The sequence below is a fragment of the Diabrotica virgifera genome, chromosome 3 (genome assembly GCF_917563875.1).
Source record: "Diabrotica virgifera virgifera chromosome 3, PGI_DIABVI_V3a".
NCBI classification, from domain to species: Eukaryota; Metazoa; Arthropoda; class Insecta; order Coleoptera; family Chrysomelidae; genus Diabrotica; species Diabrotica virgifera.
The window spans coordinates 69,839,749-69,862,196 of NC_065445.1; the positions used below are offsets into that span (position 1 = coordinate 69,839,749).

The following is a 22,448-nucleotide window of genomic DNA, read 5'->3' on the forward strand; positions in this document are numbered from 1 at the left end:
TTTAGAAAAAAAAATTAACAAAACCCCAAAAAAAATCAGATATGTATATTACAATATTCCAGTTAACAAAATAAAAACCAATAATCCGTCGTTTGTCATTATTAATCCCTTTATCCTAAAGATAAATAACAGTTTGTCGACGAAAAATCCATTCGAACAAATGTTCGTCGACGAATTGTACATTCGATGAATTGTGCATTCGACCAAGTGTTTGTCGACCAAATGTTGTCTCGAAGCGAGACCTGTTCTTTGGGACAAAACAATAGAAATATATAAAGATAGAAACTTGACGAGAAATTCTTGGAATGGTGTATGGCGTGCACTTAACAGTGAATTTGACGAATTAGGTGATAAAGAAAAAAACACATTTGGTAAGTACAGCAAAATTATTTATATGTTACTGATAACAACAATAACTAAAACTGCTAAGTATATTACAATAAACTTTATTTTAGATAGTTGCAATTAACTTTGAGTATAGAGGGTGTTCCATCAATATGTGTGAATATAAAAATATATAAATCGTATCTTTTTGCGTTCATAGGATGGACCCATGAATTCGGTTCCTCTTATTTCTCTTTCTTCGAGGATAAAGTAACCACAACGCTATAATTTGATTTCGCTCCATATAATATAACTATAACTTTTATTCTACGAAATTATATTTAGTTTTATAGGGTAAACGACTCGGTGAAGACTGGAGTAGGGCGGCGGTCACGTCTTGTGTGAAATTATCTAAAAACAACATTTAAAACGAGGGGAACAACATTTAAAAATGAGTGGATGACACAGGGTCTTTTAAATTCTGTACATGAAAAACGTAGATTGTAATGTTGTTCTGAAGCTGTTTTCTTGTGGAATTTTTGTAATAAACTATTCTAAATGGGAAATAAGCCACAATTTAACTAAAAAATTATTTTTATTAACGTTTCGACGCCCAAATCGGATGTCGAAACGTTAATACAATCATTTTGTTAGTTCAATTGTGGCGTATTTCCCATTTAGAATAGTTTATTACAAAAATTCCACAAGGAAACAGCTTCAGAACAACATTACAATCTATGTTTTTCATGTACAGAATTTAAAAGACCCTCTATCATCCACTCATTTTTAAATGTTGTTTTATTTCCCATTTAGAATAGTTTATTACATAGATTGTATGAGCTAATCCAAGATCCCACAAATAACTTAGTAGAACAACGATTATAAAAACAAATTAAGACTTTTAATTAAAAACATAAGAAATAATAACTGACAAAATAGAAATTGCAAATGAATTAAATATGCATTACAGTACATTAGAACAAAAGTATGGACAAAAAATACCCATTTGTAATGATACATCGTAATGATACATATCAGACATCGTATCATGTACCTACCTCAGCCACAAAGTGTAAATAAAAATAATATACCAATAACATACCAAACAACACAGAAAAATATCTTCGTGCGACTCAATTCTTATTGTGCGAAAAGGATAGGTGCGTCAAAACTACCGCACGAGAAAACCCTCGTACGTTCAAAATTCTTATAATGTGAAACAGCCCTATCGTTTATCGTTCCTAAAACATCATTTGTGTGGTAAAGATTTTTCTCACAAAACGTGTCCCCTTGTTCGTTCTCCACATACTCGGAGAAAGTTTAATAATTTATAGACGTCTATAAAAGTCTCGTTCCCAATCTAAGCTTAAAACGTTTAACACCGAAAAATACGACTCTAATAATACTCGACACGATCCTCCACAGTTCAGCTACTTTGATTTATACCACACCCTCACAATGTATACCTGTAGTAAACTTTTACCTATAAATAAACACAGAAAGGAAGCGTCGGAATAAAAAACAACAAAAAAAACTTTACAAATCGACGAAGACATTTCTAAACTGTTAAAATAAAATCTCCAAAAATAGCACCCCGTATCCAAACAGATTTTGTATCTGGAAATAGAGTTAATAAGCACTACCCGAGGATAAATTTATTAGTCGACATAATTTTTAATCAAGTTAAGATTGCGGAGATTAGAAAGAGCTAATAACTTAGAAACTTTTCTCATCTGACAACAACAACAATTTATTATGCTTTAATGTTATTTGTGTACTTTATAATTTAAGAAGTTGGTGAAAATGTGGGGAATGAAGTTTCCCTAAAATTTTCTCTAAAACATTCCAATAGGAATAAAGTTCACGCAGACAGTCAATTATTAATTAATAATCCTTTTACTGTCCCAAAAAAAGAGAAATATAGAACAGAAAATGGAAAAAATTGTGCAAAGTGCAATAGCTGTTAAGTCAAATTTCATATTGACCTCGTCAGCGTCTTTAATAGAGAACTTGCACATTTTGTTTTCACCCAATTTTGAAAAAAATGTGAAAACTTTGAATTATCCACGTCCGTCTGTCTGTCTGCCTGTCTGTGATCACAACTCCTCCGTCAATATACCCGCTAGAATGACAAGACTTGTCATTCTAGCTGGTATATTCACCTGCTGGATACCTCACTTAGTGAGGTATCAAATGAAAGCTTATAATCCAAGAATGGTACTAAAGGCGAGATATTTGACCTAGGCTGTCTGCCCGTCGGTCCTTCCGACCGCGAATATAACTCCTCCGTCATTATACCAGGTAGAATGACAAATGAGGTGTCAAATGAAAGCTTGTAATCCAAGGATGGTATAAAAGGTGAGATATTTGACCTAGGCTGTCTGTCCGTCGGTCCGTCCGACCGCGAATATAATTCTTCCGTCATTATAACAGCTAGAATGACAAATGAGGTGTCAAATGAAAGCTTATAATCCAAGAATGATAGTAAATGTGAGATATTTGACTTAGGCTGTCTTTCCGTCGGTCCGTCCGACCGCGAATATAACTCCTCCTTCATTATACCAGGTAGAATGACAAATGAGGTGTCAAATGAAAGCTTATAATCCAAGAATGGTACCAAAGGTGTGATATTTGACCTAGGCTGTCTGTCCGTCGACCTTCCGACCGCGAATATAACTCCTACGTCATTACACCAGTTAGAATGACAAATGAGGTGTCAAATGAAAGCTTATAATCCAAGGATGGTAGTAAATGTGAGATATTTGACCTAGGCTGTCTTTCCGTTGGTCCGTCCGACCGCGAATATAACTCCTCCTTCATTATACCAGGTAGAATGACAAACGAGGTGTCAAATGAAAGCTTATAATCCAAGAATGGTACCAAAGGTGTGATATTTGACCTAGGCTGTCTGTCCGTCCGACTGCGAATATAACTCCTCCGTCACTATACCATATACCAGGTATAATAACAATGGAGGTGTCGAATGAAAGCTTATAATCCAAGGATGGTACTAAATGTGCGAAATTTGACCTATGACTTCCGATTTTATAAATGCGACCAGAAGTACTGTTTAAAAGTCACCGGAACAGTAAACGTGATATATTATTCGACGCTACTTCGCAAGATAAGAACAAATATTTACTTCCGGTTTCATGACAGTCTGTTCATCTGTCTTTCCGTCCGCAAATACAACTCCTCCATTATTAATACAGATAGAATGACAAATTTATTGTCAAATGAAAGCTTATAACCCAAGGATGGTACTAAGGATGAAAAATTTGACATCGGACTTCCGGTTTTAGAGTTGCAACAGTATGAACTGTTCTAACGTCACCGAAATAGTATAAGCGATATATCATTCGACGTGCCTTAGCAAGACGAGAACAAATTTTGGTTTTGGATTTTATATCATTTCCGCTTAAAAATTTCTAACCAGATGTGTCGTTATAGTCGCAGAAATAGTACATGTAACACATCAATCGAAGCGTATTGAAAAGTTGAGTTTTAATTTTAGTTCCTGTTTTGAAGTCATTTCTGTTTAAACAATGATGACCCAAAGTTTAGTCAAAATGACTCAAAATTAGTAAAATCGTATATCGATAAAAGAGATAGTACATATTGAATTTTGTGTGTGTGTGTTTGCTATGAAAAATAAAAGTAAATACCATAAGTGTTGTTTAGTACCATTGTTTAAAAATATAATCATTTAAACCCCCAATAAAATATTTTTATTAGATTACATACCAGTCGATAAGAAACGGACTTTAATAAAGTGGTTACATGCATGTTGAAAGGACATTAAATACAATTTAGTTCATTCTCAAGGTCTTCATGTATGTGAAGATCATTTTAATGTAAGTATTTAATATCTGTTGTCTGTTTAATAGTTTTTTAATAAATCAAGTGTATTTTGAATAAAAAGAAAATAGAACTTTCGGTATATTTTGGTAGATGTAGGTACATTACAGATTAGATGATATTTACCTATACAATATTTTTCTGGAACTGATTTTACTATAAAATTAAAATAAAGTAATCATAGTATAAAGTATAATTATTATATAAGTATAACTATAATAAAATAGTCATAATGGGTAAGTTATCAGACTGCCCTTTAGACTCTCAAATATTATGAAATATTTAGTTCACAGCAACTATCTTATAAAACTGAGATACACCATAAAATGACTACAAGTAAACGGATATCAAACGTAATGAATTAATGACGCGGACCTTGAACATTTTTAACTTTATGACGTCACGACCAATGAGGGCGTTATGGACTGACTGCTATAATTTGAATTTTCTTCGATTTTAATCGTTTTTAGGGCCCAAACGAACGACAAGAACAACTTTTTTCTTTGATATTTATTTTAAATTATGTTCTGTTTTGATTTATAGCATTTTTTTCGAATTTAAAATTTTATGCAAGTTTCCTATTGAAAAATAAAAATGAATTATAATAACATTATTGACTACTCTTTGTATACTGATTTAAGAAATAAATTCTTCTTGTTACCAGTTTTAGTTTCTAAGTCATTAGTGACTTTGTGTTTATCTCCGAGACAATGTCAAGTCAACTTGAACCTGGTTTATTTAATATAAATAGATCGTCTAGCTTTCTGTTAATAAAATGTTAAAAAATTATATATCCAGGATCAACACATTGTTCTAAAGGCCCGTTTTCACGCTACGTCTTATTGTACGTTTTGTGTGATAGGACAAATCCTATACAATAAAATGTGACGTGTAAACAGCAAAACGTACGTCTTGTCGAATCGAAGCAACAATTGCAATAAGAAGCAACTTTTATTGGAGACATTTTTTCGAATTATGGATAGATGAGCTACAATCGGAAAAAACGATTGTTGGAAATGGAAAATTAAATTAAAAAAATGGAAAGTTCCCCACTTTATGGAAAACTTTACTTAACTTTTTTTGGTTTTAGGAACTACTCTTCAAAACCCCATCGCTCCCCATAACGCTCGAGTAACTACAAATTTAGCATACTTTTCTCCCCTACTATACATATTACTACTGTATAGTGTTGCTGTCACTTTTGCAATTATTTTTTTACATTAAAAACCCAGAAACTTTCAGTCCGTCCTGTATAATACCTTCGAAACCATATCTTTCCTTTTAACACCCAGTACGTTCAATATTTTAATAATATACAAACATTAAATGTGTAAATGAGTGTTTATCGTGGACTAAATTACGAAATAGATTAATATATTTTTTTCGAGGACAAATAAAAGTATCAATTAGCAAATACCTGTCTTCAGTGTATGAATGCAGTTGCTTAAACGATGATACTGTTCAAGCCTGTCCCGTTGGCGGTTTTTGCGTTAACTTTCTTTTCTTCTAAGGACTTTCGTGCAACGGCTAGCGATAAGGTGTTCGACGAGGTTCAATATTACGAGAAACTCATCACGGATGAACTTCAAAAAGCTCTCAATTATGAAACGCCGACCAATGCGAAGATGTATGAGCCGGACGACACCACGATCAGAGGTAATTACCTTGTGCATTATGTTTTTTGAAAACTTGCATTTTGTAAACAAGTTATACACTCATGGACATAAATATCGAATATTTTGAAATTATTGTGTACAGTGTAAAGTGAAATTTTTTGTGCTGCATATCTCCCAGTGTCATAGGAATAGGATTTCTTTTTCGAATGAAATGTTTTAAAGCAGAGTTTACCAAACTTTTTTCTCTTGTAGACCCTTTGTCATGTTTTTCAAGTTTAGATCGACCCTCTGCTATTCACTTTGAAAGATTTAAATTTCTGACAGTAGTTAAGTAGGTATAGTGTGAAAAAAAAGTAAAAGGAACACCATTTTCACACATTTTTTAATTAAATTTAAATCAAAATATATCAGTAACTCTTACATGAAAAAAGTAAGCAAAAATTAAATTCATTTAATGGGACAAGAACTTGATGGTCTAATAAGAAATTATCAACATTTGGCATTAATTTAGTTATACACCAGTCAATGGGAGCAAGAATAGGATATTACCTCCGAATTCTATCCTACTGCCTGGATTTTAATGAAATTTTGGGCCTAGCCTCTACTTATCTTCTAATTCAAAGTCTACCCTATGCCGATGTGTGCTTTTATCTTGGGGGTGGTTCCCACCCCTTTTTAGGGGTGGAACATTTTTTGGTTAAAATTACCACGGAATTCGATAGAGAACCTAATTCTAAGCAAAAACTGTTCTATAATTTTTTTTTGAAAACTCAATTTTTGAGATACTCGTGGTTGAAAATTGGCCAATTTCATTGACACATAATACCTTTTCGAAAGGTTCTTTGCGAATACCTTAAAAACTATGCATCTAATTAAAAAAACTATATTAAACATTTTTGTAAGCAATAAAAAAACAAAGAGACACTTGCCTTCAGAAATCTTCTAGTTATAATACAAAAAGAGATATGGTAGGTGAAAATAGTTTGTTTTTTTGTTACAATCTCAAATTGATGTATTCAACTTGAAATAACAGAGAAACGGTCAATTTTAGGTGTATCATGCTACTAGGGGAAGGACGTCGAAGATGACGCACCTAAGCAAAATACATTTTATTTAAGGGTAAAAAATATTTAAGCTAACTTTGAATGCTACGTTTCTATAACCAATTTCTAGGATTATTTTTAAATTCAATAAAAGGAAGTATTTTTTATGCGGCTTTAAAAAAAAAACGCTTTTGCGCCATCTTACCTTCCACCGAGGGAAAGATGACGCACAGTGATGGTGAAGATGGCGCATGTAGGTATCTATATTAAAAGCGCAAGTGATATGAAAAGAAAATTTATTTTTTAATACTGAAAGTAAGAAAATGTAAACAAAGCTTTTTTAACATATTAACAAAAGTCACAAATGTAGTTTTCGGGACTTTTGGCTCCACTGCATTCTTTATGCACCCATTGTCCACAACTTGTGCATCTGAACCATGTTTCCGTCTTTTTGCCGAAGTCTCCACATAATATGCAGATATCAGTTTCACCTCCCTCGTTGATTATGTCATCCAACTCATCGTCATTGCAAAGACCTTCTTCATCAAAATCGCTTTCTTCAGTATCGCTATCCTCCAAGATTTTTTTGTTTATTTTTTGTTTGATTATTTTTTGTACTTTGGCTTTCCCTTTATTTTTATTTAGTTTTAATCCTGCATCATTAACCAATACTTGTCTGGTTACTTTTTTCTTTCCTTCTTCCGACTTCGCCAGTTTTTCTTTTTTTTTTTATTCTCTTTTTCTTCTAAGAATTCTTTTAAAGGGGTGCTTGTTAGAATTTCAGAATGTTGCTTTTGTCGTCCATATTTTCTTTTAATTTTTTTATTGGGCAAAGGAACTGGAGAAATAAGTGAAAGAGAAATATGTGGACGTTTGGTTATTTCATTTTGTTTTGTGGGGGTTGTGTGACGACTTTCAGGAGACTGTCGGCTGGTTGATGGACGTGGTAATTCTGGTTCTCTTATAGATGGTGTTGTTATTAGTGGAGGTGTTCCCTGAGGTGCAGGTTCAGGAGAAACATCTCTATCCAAGCTATCATTGTTTAAATTATCAGCAGGAAAAAAGTCATCTTCTGTGAACTTATCAGAGTTTAACGGAAAAATTCCGCACGTTCCGAAACCAGAAACGGCCTTATCAATATTTGCCACCTGATCATATGCTAACTTAAAAATCTCGGCGACATCATATGGAGTAATTTTATCTTCAAACTCTGAGTTGCTGATCTTAGATTTTAGAAAGGAATTGCAATGGCGACCGTACGCATATTTTAATGCAGAAAAAAATGACACATCAAGAGGTTGTAATTTGTGGGATGTGTGGGGTGGAATACTAACCATTATAATCCCATTCTCTTTGCAGTAATTATAAATATCCAGTGAAATATGGCTCGAGTGATTATCTAATACTAACAGCACGGGATTATCTGGACTAGACAGGACTTTTTTTTGGAAATGCTTCAGCCATAATAAAAACATAGACGTATTACTCCATCCATTATCCGTGCAGTTGTAAATCGCACCGCTTGGTCCATTTTTCTGAAGCTGTGGGCTCATCCTCTTCCTGGGAAATATAAATAATGGAGGTATGTAGTTACCGGAGGCACTGAACGCCATTATTACCGTGATATTCTTCCCTCGTTCCCACGAAGAAATGATTCCAAACTGCTTTACTCCTTTGGGTCCAAGTCTTTTACATGATTCTTTAGGAACCGTAGATATACCGGTTTCATCAACATTGTAAATGCGATCTGGCAGAAATTTATATTTTTCTTGCACTGTTTCCAAATTTTTAAAAAAGCGGTCTACTTCTATTTTATTGAAGGCTGTTATTCTATTAATGCTTGTAGCTTCTGGCTTTCTCAAGGAAATTTGAGGATTTCGTTTTATAAATCCTAGATACCAGTCTTTTCCAGCCATTTGTTTATTCTTATTAAAATTGTGTTTAATTTCATTGCGTTCTGCATAAGCAAATGCCATGGTTCTCAGCTCTATGCAAGTGATACCAAAAAATAAATTGGCCAGCTTGAGAACATGATCTAGTATCTCCTTTTCATGATGTGCCGAAAACAATGGGGCTCTACCAAGAGACTCTGATTTGACTTCCTTTAATAAATTTTTAACCTTAAGTTTTCTCCTCAATGTAGCTTCTGGTATTGAAAATGCCCTTGCCACTTCCCGAATTTTACGACCATCTCTACAAATTGCATTCAATGCTGCATTAAGAGCTGCTGCAGAAAATGATCCTCTCTGTGTTTTTCGTATATATTTTCCCATTTCTAAAAAAGAAAAAGATGCCTCAAAATGCAAAATAGACACTAAATAATAAATATTCTATACTCCATTGTTATTTAAGGTAATGAACTGAAAAGGCAAAGATGACGCACTATAACAGCAAAGATGACGCAGTCTGCGTCAACTTAGCCTGTTCAGCATAACCTACAAAAAATGGTTATCAAAATTATCCATCATCAAATATTTAACAGATAAATCCTCGCTAACTGAAAATAAATATCACCTACTCCCATGAATATGAAGAAAATCCAATGGAACCATTTTTAAACAACTTACCATTAATATTCGCAGTGTCAAAAATAACAAGAAATCAACGTGTATCGCGTTACTCTGCCTCACAGATACTAAACAGTACGAAAGCTGACCGATGAAGTTTTAAAGTAATAGTAGTTTCTAAAGGAGGGCGCCACGGGTATAAAAACTGAATTTAGTGAAGTACTTGATAAAATACAGAGGTGCGTCATCTTAGACGCTGCGTCATCTTCCCCGTCCTTCCCCTAACACCTTTTGTAGTGCTTGAAAAGACCTTTAAAATGAGCTATATTAAAGGTCCATTACGTTAAAACTAAGCGAGATATGCTGCAAACAAAATTGATAACTAATGTATTTTAAGAAAAAATGAGAAGTAATTTTAACCCCCATACACCAAAATGTAAATGCATCGTTTTCCTTTCACAATACCTTTTATTATAGTGTTATTTCTATGTTCAAAAAGATGGACGGGTTTAAAATGAACGGTTTTTGAAAAAAAAAAAGATCAAATTATAGAGAGCATTTTTAAATTTTCTCAAAAATCTTCCTTTTTCTCCATGTAACTTGAAAATGATAAGAGATGCAGTAATGAAAAATAAAAAGGAAATTTTTATCTGATAAAGCCCTACAATTTTGTGTGGTATCTTTTTTTCGTATCTCTTATCTTTTTCGAGTTACATGGAGGAAAAGGAAGATTGTTAAGAAAATTAAAAAATGCGCTCTGTAATTTGATCTTGTTTTTTTCAACAACCATTCATTTTAATCCAGTCCAACTACTTGAACATAGAAACAACACTATAATAAAAAGTATTGCAGAAGGAAAACGATGTATTTAAATTATGATGGATGAGGGGTTAAATATACTTCTCATTTCTTCTTAAAATACATTAGTCATCAACTTTTTTGCAGAATATCTAGCTTAGTTTGAATGTAATTGACATTTAATATTGCTCATTTTAAAGGCCTTTTCCAGCACTACAAAACTTATTAGTATCATTATACACCTAAAATGGACAGTTTCTCTGTTATTTCAAGTTGAATACACCGATTTGAGCATGCAGCAAAAAAGCAAACTCTTCTTACCTGCCATATCTCTCTTTGTATTTTAACTCGAAGATTTATGAAGGAACGAATCTCTTTGTTTTTTTATAACCTACAGAAATATTTTATATAGTTTTTTGTCAGATGCATAGTTTTTAAGGTATTCGCAAAAATCAGTCCGAAAAGGTGTCATTTTTCAATGAAAATGGCCAATTTTCAGCCACAAATAACTCAAAAAATATCGAGTTTTCAAAAAATAATTATAGAACAGTTTTTGCTTAAAATTAGGTTCTCTAGCCTCTTTCGTGGCTATTTTAACCAAAACATTTTTCACCCCCGAGAAGGGGTGGGAACCACCCCCCAAGATAAAAGCGCATATCCGCATAGGGTAGACTTTGTTTCTTGAGCTATTCCCTACTTACTGTAAAAATATCAAGTAAATCGATGTAGTAGGATAGAATTCGGAGCGAAATACCCTCATTGACTGCCCTATTAGATATAATCTCATATTTCCTCGGTTAATTATGTCCAGTCTGTTTCTCTTTTTTTGTTATGTAATTTATAACTGCGCTGAAACCCCTTTCTGCTAGGTCTGAAGATTAAAAAGCAAATAAAAACTTCTTCGCGGTATTCCATAATACAGGATAAGTAACAAGTATGTTTTTTTTAAGCCAATATTTTGATATCTCTAAACTCTACCTTAAGTTCATCCTTGGGGCTTATTCCAACCAATTCCTCGTGTAATGTTACATCCGTTTCTTCAATGTCACCAAATGGATTGATAGTACATTGCTGTTCTTGCCATTGACCTTAATTTTTATTTCATAGACCTTTATTTTTATTTTCACCCACATGGACCCCTTGCAGGTTTCCATCTATCCTGGGGGTCAATATAGACCACTTTAGGAAACACTGTTTTAAAGTGTTATATAAATGCTCGATCTGGTTTAAATCTGATGTGGGCTATATGGTAGCCAATATAATTTTTAACTCATTAAGGTAAGTATTCACTATTCTAGCGACATGAGAACGTACATTATCATGCATTAGCACGAATCTGTCATATCCACTATGGCTAGCAAATGACAAAACATTATCTTCTAAAATGTTTTTAATGTAGATGTCAATCTTCCAATCACCTCCACAAGTTCAGTATGTCCTTTCGAAGCAATACCGTTCCATGGCACTATGCTGCCACCACCAACACCAATGCTCTGTATGAAGTTAAAACTGGCATACCGTTATCTACATGGAAGCCAGGTTGGCGAAACTTCGTCTACAGAAAAATTTTACGGAAATAAAAGGCAGATATCGAGCACTGAGATCTTGCCCAAGTATACTTTAGCTCCTTAGCTCCTAGAGCATCTTCAGGAGCATTTCGTAAAAAAGGAAGGTATCCTCGAATGTCATTAACATTAAATGTTAATTTGTCAAGAGTAAACAAATTTTGTCTGAGTGGTGGCAATTTAAATTAATATATAACACTTAACGTACACTAGACGAAGGACAAACAGATAAATTTGATTGCCGGTACTTGGGTACTTCTACATTTTGAACATTGGACCTCCATCTTCAAAATGTAGAAGTACCCAAGTACCGGCAATCAAATTTATCTGTTTGTCCTTCGTCTAGTGTATGTTTAAATATTTGTTATATGTTAATTTAGGTTGCCACCACTCAGACAAATGTTAATGACATTCGAGAATATCTTCTTTTTTTGAGGAAATGACCCTGAAGACGCTCTAGGAGCGAAAGTATACTTATGCAAGAATTAATAAAACTCAGTACTCGATATCTGCCTTTTATTTCCTTAAAATTCATGTATTCGAGCATCCAACCACTTCCTATTTTACAGAAAAATTGGCGAATGGTAGATCAGTTGTAACCTCATACAGGGCGTTAGTTCTGGTGTAGTCTTGTGGTGGCAGCCTAGTGCTAAGGAGCGGTATTGCTTGGAAAGGACATACCAAACTTGTGGAGGTGATTGGACGATTGACAGTTGTCATGTACATTGAAAACATTTCTTCTTCTTCTTACTTTCATTCTTGGCTTGCATACCTGTGCATATGCCAGTACATTTGATTGTATTGCAGCTCGTCTTGCTCTAAGCAATGCTGCAACACTGAATGAAAACCTAAAAATGTTGCCTTGAATTACCAACTAACCAGGGGAATATTGGGGGATGTAAGTGCGGGTCGAAGTATTTTAAATTCATAAATTCATTTTGTTAATATTTAAATGAATAATCACTGCGTGTAGTTGTTCATGAGTAAAATGTTGCAATATATTTTGAACATTGGAGTTCTTTGGTACTCCTAATTTTGTAAGTTCGGTTCTCAGATTAAACTGCTTGGATACTCTTATTGGACACTGTAGAAGAATATGGTCTAGATCCTCAATTTTTCCTCATTCACAGTAAGGATGTTCTTTTACTTTTAATCTATATAGATGTGAGCTTGCGCAACAATGTCCTGTTCTCATTCTTATTATATTTTTTGTCAAATGCCATCTATCTACGTATGGGAATTTGTGAAACCAGGGTTTTTCTGGAAATGTTACTTGTATTTTCCTTTAATTTGGACTTTTGACTTCCAATGATGATTGAAAACATTTTAGATGATCATGTTTTGCCATTTGCCAGCCATATTGGATATGACACATTCGTGGTAATGCACGATAACGCAGGTCCTCATGTCGCTAGAATAGTGAAGATGAGATTCAATGTAAAAGATTATATTGGGCCACCATATTAGTCCGTATCAGATTTAAATCCGATCAAGCATTTATACATCGCAGACACTAAAACATCTAATTTTCAAAAAAAATCATATTTCTATGACACTGGGAGGGCTATGGATTGCAACACAAAAAATTTCACTCCGCATGATAATTTCAAAATATTTGATATTTTTATCCATGAACGTACATATATGTATTATATTATAAAAATATCTTGAAGTATACCAACTTTGGAAAAAATATGCTCACTGTGAGCTCAAAAATTATTACTGTGATATTGTCTCGCTATTTACCAAATTACCTTTGCTATTTGTCAAACAAATCGAAGTCTACCTTAGCAGTTTTAGATTTGTTTGACCATATTCCATTGTTCTTTTGTTCTTCTTAATCCTAAGCTTTATATTATTATTATTATCGTTATGGCTTATGGCGTCATTACTCCTAGCGGAATAATTGGTGGTTTCTTCCAATTAGTTTGTCACGGGGACGCAGTTCGCACTACTTTTCTTTGGTTCTACACTTAGTTATGTGACTTTGTGCCTTCTGCGATTTTTCTCCCATTCTTTTTTGTCTCTGCGTATGGTTCTCCAGTCTCTGGGCCTAAACTTTCCAACGTCTTCGATTATTTGGTCGTCCCATCTCATTTTGAGATTTAACCTTAGTCTACTTACCACTGGTAAGATTTCGCAGATGGCATACCCCTTCTTGCAAATAGTCAAGCAAAGTTGATTGATCTTGTACGACTGGTCAAAAACGAAAGCCAAATAATATTTGCCCTGAAATTAAACATATCAAAGACACATATCAAGATAGTGGATAAACTACATAACAATCACCACACATAACCATAATTGACCGGTTTGAGGTTGTGAGCTCGTGCTTACTTATATCTGGGATCTTTGATCACAAATACAGTGTAACTACGGAAGAAATAAAACGTAGATGTGATCTGGCAAAAGTTACCACAGCAAAAATGGCCACAGTATCGAAGGACTGTTAAATTTCAAGAGCGTTAAATATGAGGTTAATCAACTGATTAATATTTCCTATACTGACCTACCGATGTGAATCTTGGACTCTGAGAGAATCGGAAAGAAGAAAGATAGACACCACTGAAATGTTCTGTTGGAGACAAATGCTACGAATTGCTTGGACCGACCATAGGACAAATAATTCAACTTTAAGAGAGTTAAAAGTTAGCCAAAGACTCACCACTTAAGTCCAACTCTAACAATTAAAATACTTTGGACATATTATGAGAGCAAACACAGAAAAATCCAAGACTCATTATACAAGAAAAGGTGGAAGGCCGAAGATCACGAGGAAGAACCCCTAGAACTAGATGGATCGATCAAATTACAGGAATATACAAGACTTATGCATGAGTTAAATCAAATGACCAGAGACAGAAATCTTTGGAGACGGACAATACACGACATCACGTCGACCACCACACTCCCTCCGGGAGTCAAAATTGAAGAGAGACCTAATACCGAGTAATCGCGATCGTGTTATCACTGTATATAAAAGAACGGTGATCACGATCACCGTTTAAAATCACCGTTATTCAAAAATCACGCTCACTGATCACGGCGTTCTTTAAAAATCACCACATTCATCATCACTAATGTTCATTATATCGATAAATTATTCTTTTTTGACCTCCAAAAGATATCTGTGTTCATAAAATATTCTATACCGTACTTAAAGTATCTGAATAATCCCCAGTCTGCGGCTGTTTGTGTTGTTTATTATTACCTTACGTTTTCCAAATGATAAGTCCCGAGGAATAGTTTTAATAGTCTCTTATAATCTCACGTTATAAAGGCTCATTTGGCAGGTTTAGCTCATGAAACGTGTCCCTAGACTCATTATATTTTAATAACGACTGAGAAGCGAGGGAGTGTTGACAATAAAGGCCTAATTGTCTGAATAAATAAATTTTATTATACCCTTTAGCGAACATCAGAATCCGTGCGTCTCGTAGCGAAATTTGATACTACGATTAAGTAGAAAATTTGCTCATGATTACAAACAAATCTTAAAATTAATATTCCTTGTTTGCCAACCTTATTATTTCGGCATTGTTGTACGAGTAGAACGAAAACAGATTAGGTATTTTATCAATATGGAATATTTAAAGCTGTATATTACGTCACTAAAGAAATTTGAAAAAAAAACAAAAAATATTTCACAGTCCAAGGCCTTTTTAAATTAAATAAAATAATTTTAAGAATACATAATTTTTATTTATGGGCAAAGGCGCAAAATGTCGCCTGTCAAAATGTTCAATGCGTTTCAAATGCATTCATTTTTTTTTCGAATCTTGAGCAAACTAATAAGTATTTTTGAAAAATTTAAACGCAGAATGAAAGATTACGTTATTACCGAGGGCCGAAAGTCCATGAAAACATCTATAATGTTTATTTTAATTATAGGGGTGAAAAAAAAAAAAGAGAAAATTTAGTGTGACTTTGAATTTCAAATATCTCATTCAAAAGAAACTTTTTATTCATTCTAAGGGATTTTCGGCCCTCGGTAATAATGCAATCTTTCATTCTGCGTTTAAATTTTTCAAAAATATTTATTAGTTTTCTCAGGATTCGAAAAAAATGAATAGGTACATTTAAAACACATTGAACATTTTGACAGGCGAGATTTTGCGCCTATGGCTTTAAGTTTTAGTTTATATCTATATTATTAGTTTTGCCGTTATTTTGGAGTAAACTTAAAAAACTTTACCTGTATTGAGTTGGTTCAGTCGAAGTTGGTCCTTACCTGGAAATATAGAAAGTACACATTAGTATCATAAAAATTGTAAAATTATTTCTAATTTAAAAGTACAATAACAATCATTTTATCTAATGTTTATAATCAGTGGTATGAATATTTTTCTCAGGATTCGAAAAAAAATGAATACTTTTAAAACATTATAAACATTTTGACAATCGACATTTTGCGCCTATGCTCTTAAACAACTAAAAGGTGAATAATAATAAATACTGGAAATAACACTATCGGGTCAGGACGAAACGAAGAAAATATTAAATAAAGGGTAGTAAAGAGAAGATAGCTGATAGGAGCCCTGAATTCGGTACTATCGTAAAAATAATATAAGAACAGAAAATAAATAACGAATTTACAACACAGTATTAATACCAGTATTAAATTATAGAGTCTGGCAATTAACCAAAACGTACAAGGCTAAATTACTAGCCACTGAGATGGATTTTTGGAGGTGGTCAGCAAGAAGATCTAGACTAGAACACACTAAGTACCTTAATGAGATCTGGATCAAAGTGTTACCATGGCCGGCACGCCGTCCCGATCTTACCCCAATTGAATACATTTCAACCTCAAAAAAAAAATGGGTAAGATGCCGAACAGGCTCCAAGAAGTCCTCAGGGGCAGTGGCGGCAGCACCTATTATTAATACTCATATTTTTATAATTAGACTATGATTTTCAAAATCATGTTTAAATTTTCTTTTAAACATTGCATTTTGCAAGCATTCAAGCATTCCTTGATAAACGTCTTTTTTTTCAATAATTTTATTGGTTTCCTTTCCTCAAAAGTAGTTTTCACCGTATCTTTCATAAAATGTGGTCCAAAATTGACAGTTTCTGCAAATTCTGCAAGGTGGGCGGTTAATTGTGCCGGTGAGTGTACATTGATGTCATTTCGATAAGACACGAAAAAGCAGACCTCACAATAAACTTGAATTAGTATACAAAAAATAAACACAACAGAGATGATAAAAGTCAAAGTTCAGAAACGTGTTAAAAGAAGAAAAGTTATAAATACCATCAAATATGTATAATAAATATGTAACATCAACTTCGTTTTTAAAAAAGAATAAATACCTGGCTATAATTCATAGATAATAAAATATTACGAAAATAGTTTTATATTTAAAACATACATTTGGATTAATAGGCCTAGATCCCGCGTACCAAAAAAAAAGTTGATTAATAGCAAGCTGAACATTTGTTAATAGCTTAAGCTTAACGGTGTCTAGTCGGACAAACTTTGATGTACGGGAACACTGGAAGTTTTAATTGTGAAACAGGTTACAGGTTTCAAACGTCAGATTACGAAAACGTCCCATGTATTTTGTCGGACAGAACATCCAATTGATTTGTTACCCTTTCATTAAACTCTCATGCAAAAATAAGACTGCTATTATTAACTAACATGATTCCTGTCATTTGACATGTTTCAGCTTGGTATTAATCAACTTTTTTTTGGTACGCGTGATCCAGGTCTATAATAACAAAAGCAAATTTTAACGAACATAGAACCTTCCAATTATTATAACTACAAAGATAATCGGTCTATGACATTCGACACGGATTTGAAAAATATAATCTACAATTTCATTGCAGTATTATTACTACGTTTTATTACGTTACATAATGCAACTGTTTACAAGTTTGAGTGATGACTCTTATCTGACAATGACACCTGAAATTTTAATAAAATAGTTATATGGAGTGTTAAAGTGAATTCTGTTTTGTTTTGGGTGAATTATTGGTAATCCTAATTATCCTAACACCATTAATCGTCTACTCAATTTTTAAAGTTGTTCTGAAACTATTTCCTTGTGGCATTTTTGTATTCAACTAGTCTAAATGGGAAATAAGCCACAATTTAATAAAAAAATGATTTTATTAAAGTTTCGACGTCCACATCGGATGTCGTTGTCAAAATACAAAATATTAATGTCCAAGTTTACATAGTACCCTATATTGTTATTTTTCATAAGTTGGTAAACACTGGAATATTCTCTCCACTGCGCTAATTATGTCTAATTTTGGAATAGATGGATGACTCTGGATGAGTAACAGCAACAGCATGATTTAATATTTTGTATTTTGACAACGACATCCGATGTAGACGTCGAAACGTTAATAAAATCATTTTTTTTTAGTTAAATTGTGGCTTATTTCCCATTTAGAATAGTTGATTACAATTTTTAAAAATTCAAAATTACCAAAACGTACAAATTGTATTTAATAATTTAAAAACATAATTAAATATGTCTGGTTTCCTTTTTACCAAATGTAAAAAACTAATTCATTTATATAAAGGAATGTATACATACACTAGGGTGGTACGAAAAAAGTCAAGTTGATAATTCCGTGTCGCTAGAGTGCGGAAAAGTTGCGATTGGTAATTACAAGAAAAACAAAAAAAGAATTATTTAAATCTGACTTTATCTTCCGATCCCGCAACAGGCCTAAAAATTATGAAAAAAATTAAATTTTACCATTTTTCAAAAAAAATTTATTCATCCTTAGTGTACGTTTTATTTATCGCTATAGTAAAATTTATTTACAGTTTGCATGGTAGAGTAATAAAAAAATAGATTTACGCATTTAACGAATATCTTCCGATCCCGCAAGGTCAATCAAAATCTATAAAAATTTGAAATTTTTTATGATTTTGATAAATTAAAAAACAGTTAGTTATCTCATTTTTCTGTTACATTGTGAAGCTCTTCGCTTGTTTAGATATTGTATGACAATATTTAAACAACCCAGAACTCAAAACGAGGGGGTGGTTGCAGTTCTAGCTCCACACGCACCCCTCTCTCCAAACAACCAATGAGTGTGTGTTTTTTACATTATTTACATATGTACATTTCTTTTTCATCTGTTTGTGTCCAGCTCTTAAACATCAACTTTGTATTGTGATTTCTTGGTAAAATCTGGCAGCATGGACCTTGATTTAAATGTTTTCCTGATGAATCCATCTGTTGATTCCCACATAAATTAGCATTAGACGCTGCTTCCGTGGGCAACTTTAGACACCGCTCGTCAGCTTGCATGTGGCAGGGATAGTTTTGTACATTCCAGTCTGGCATGTCTCCCGATGTAATGCTAGAAGTTATATCTTCATTTGAAACTCTTCGAAGAACTGGTGGAGAAGATAGTTTTGTAACATTCCAGTCTATTATTTCAGTGTAGTCCTGTGCTTGAAAATTTAAAGTAGGAGGGATGAAATTTCTAATACTTTTGCCCTTGGCTTTAATCTGTCCGGCTTTTAACACTCTCCTTGGCCCTAGCTCTCTAATGTGTTTCGTTTCTCCCTACTACTTGAAATCTTGAAGCACAGAACTAAACTAAAATAATAGACTGGAATGTTGCAAAACTATTTTCTCCACCACTTCCTCGAAGAGTTTCAAATGAAGATATAACTCCCTGTATTACATCGGGCGACATGTCAGACTGGAATATACCAAACTATCCCTGCCACAAGCCAGCTGATGAGCGGTGTCTAAAGTTGGCCACGGAAGCCTAGTCTAATGCTAATGTATGTGGTCCTCAATCAAGAGATGGATTGCATCAGGACAACACTTAAATCAAGGTCCATGCTGCCAGATTTTACCAAGAAATCGCAATGCAAAGTTGGTGTTTGAGAGCTGGACACAAACAGATGAAAAAGAAATGTACATATGTAAATAATGTAAAAAACACACTCATGGGTTGGTTGGAGAGAAGGGTGCGTGTGGAGCTAGAAGTGCAACCACCCCCTCGTTTTGAGATCTGGGTTGTTTAAATATTGTCATACAATATCTAAACAAGCGAAGAACTTCACAATGTAACAAAAAAATGAGATAACTAAATGTTTTTTAATTTTGCAAAATCATCAAAAATTTCAAATTTTTATAGATTTTGATTGACCTTGCGGGATCGGAGAATATCCGTTAAATGCGTAAAACAATTTTTTTTAGTACTCAATCATGCAAAGTGTAAATAAATTTTACTACGGCGATAAATAAAACGTGCTCGAAGGATAAATAAAAATTTTTGAAAAAAGGTAAAATTTTATTTTTTTTTTCATAATCTTTAGGTCATTTGCGGGATCGGAAGATAAAGTCCGATTTGCATAATTCTTTTTTTGTTTTTCTTGTAATTACCAATTCCAACTTTTCCGCAATATAGCGATAGGGAATTATCAACTTGACTTTTTTCGCACCACCCTAACATACACGCTCCGCTCGGCATGCGCGCGAGCGGCGCACACTCCGAGCGGAGCGCATGTCTACATACCTTTAGATTTTAAAATCGTCCAATAAGAAAGCGAATCCAGTCAGTAGTCAACAAATCCAAACAACGAATACTTGTTCTGTACTAATTATTTTGACCCGCCCACATATTTCGGCGGTTGTTATTAGTTATCAGAACTATTTATCACACCCATTAATAGACTGCCTTATCATTGAAAATCAATCAAAATACTTATTAGTAAAGTTAGTCACACCTCACACCTACAAGCAAAAGTCTACAAAGTTCTAGAAACAAACAAGTAAAAATATTAGGTATTTATTTTCGAATACGAAGTTATTAGAAGTATTAGGCATCAGGGTTGGCAGGTTTAAACCAACATGCTTAAAAGCTTGGTTTAAACCACGGTTTAAATCAACTGGTTTTTTAAGAAAAAAACCTGGTTTTTTTATTGAACCCCCAAACTGGTGTTTTTATTTCAAGTTTTTTATACAGCCGCAAATGAAGAAAATTAAGATAAATAAATTATATTTTTTACTTTCGAACTTAGCTATTTTGAAATGTTTGAAGATGTTTTTTGTTATTTTAATTTTTGTGTGTGTAAATAAAAATAAAAGTTGTCTTAATCATTTTTTTCATTGTTTTTTACTATTATTTTATAAAATAATTTATTTCTTTTTAAAGTATTTAGACTTTTGATACTTTGTATCAAATAAACCTGGTTTAAACAAAAAAACCGGGTTATTTTGGTTTTTTTGAAAAAACTTGGTTTTTGCCTACCCTGTTAGGCATAAAAAATAATACACTTTTGCCTGTATTTTAAGCTATTTTCGACTCAAGTTCCTCACTCTCAACGTAAAAAAAAATCAAAATATTGAATTGGTGTTGCAATAATAGTTTTACTAAGGCGGTCCGATAAGAACTAAGCCTACAAAAGAAAAACAAAAATTTTGTGAAAAGTGGTAATTTATTTCTAAATATACACAGTCTCCTTTTAGCTGGAAAAACTTGACTCAGCGATGCTCCACCTTCTTTAACCCGTCTGAAAAATACGTTTTTGCACGATTGATCATTTTTGACTGTTTACCGTGACAGATTTTACGTCAATAGGTGACATTTACTAGCAACTCGACGGTCAGTAATCCAACTCGACGGTAAGTACTCCAACTCGACGGTAAGTAATTCACTTACCGTTGAGTTAAAAAATCTCTTAATTTTAATTTATTTTTTGAAAGAATAAAGAAAACTAACGAATTATTTATTAATATTGAAACTTCTTATGCCTTCACTTACCGTTGAGTTAAAAAATCTCTTAATTTTAATTTATTTTTTGAAAGAATAAAGAAAACTAACGAATTATTTATTAATATTGAAACTTCTTAGGCCTATAGCCAACATTTTTCTCTTCAAATACGCGATCAAAGTTGAAAACTTGGAAATATCAATGCCATCATAAAGAAAAACGGTGGATTTAATCATTGAATATTCTGCCCAGAGGCTTCCAGGAGCTTACAACTGCATATGTCTTTGAGCGAAATATGCCAATAGAGTCTTTTCTTCGATTCTTAAATTCTTGCCTTCGCACAATTTTTTAAAACTTTGGTAGGTATTTTGATAACGGATTTTGGATTTTTCGGGAATAATTGCGGAACACCCTTCTTCCCAAGCCCGTTCAATTTCTTCAAATTCACTTTCGCTCATATTTTAATTTATAATAATCAAAATTGTACTTAAAATTATTGACAACTAAATAAAAACTCAATTCTCCATTGTTGTTATGCACCCTAGTTACTACCTAACAACCAAAGTATCTATCTTGATAAAATGAATGAAACTAGTCAATATGACGAAAATGTTTAATTTTATAATTTATAATGGTATCAATCGTGCAAGAAACGTTATAAGCATGTCGAACGTTAAGGGTAACCGATCTCAGACAATAATTGGAGTCGTCGCTCCGCTCCTCCTCCAAACAATTGTCTTCGATCGGTATAAAACCCTTACCGTTCTCCATACTTAATATACTATTTCTCGAGGTCTGCAAAGTAGGCTTCCATGGTGGCTTCCATTCGATTTAAATTTCTACCCGGCGAGTGATTTTTTCAAGTTTGGAAACAAATATAAGTCGCACAGAGCCAAATCTGGAGAATACGGTGCATAGAACAGCACTTCGTAACCCAATTCGATCAATTTGGACATGACAACGGCGTAGGTGTGAGCCGGTGTATTGTCATGGTGGAAGAGCACTATTTTCTTCGCCAAATGTAGAACCCT

General features: G+C 33.4%; 2 protein-coding genes across 5 annotated transcripts in view; one reads left to right on the forward strand and one right to left on the reverse strand.

The window, feature by feature from the left end:
• The window catches only part of LOC126881894 (calsyntenin-1), a 673,839-nt gene that overhangs the window by 467,801 nt on the left and 183,590 nt on the right, over positions 1-22,448 (reverse strand). Inside the window, exon 2 of one of the 3 annotated variants that reach the window (XM_050646545.1) lies at positions 15,907-15,942. The exons of the other annotated variants lie outside the window; for them this stretch is intronic. Coding sequence (XP_050502502.1) covers positions 15,907-15,942 — 36 coding nt within the window. The remainder of the gene's footprint in view (positions 1-15,906; positions 15,943-22,448) is intronic. 3 annotated transcript variants of the gene reach the window in all.
• Positions 5,523-22,448, forward strand: part of LOC126881895 (glucose dehydrogenase [FAD, quinone]-like) — a 176,938-nt gene continuing 160,012 nt past the window's right edge. Inside the window, exon 1 of one of the 2 annotated variants that reach the window (XM_050646548.1) lies at positions 5,523-5,838. In XM_050646548.1, coding sequence (XP_050502505.1) covers positions 5,634-5,838 — 205 coding nt within the window. In that variant the 5' untranslated portion in view covers positions 5,523-5,633. The remainder of the gene's footprint in view (positions 5,839-22,448) is intronic. The other variant, XM_050646549.1, reaches the window with a different exon arrangement.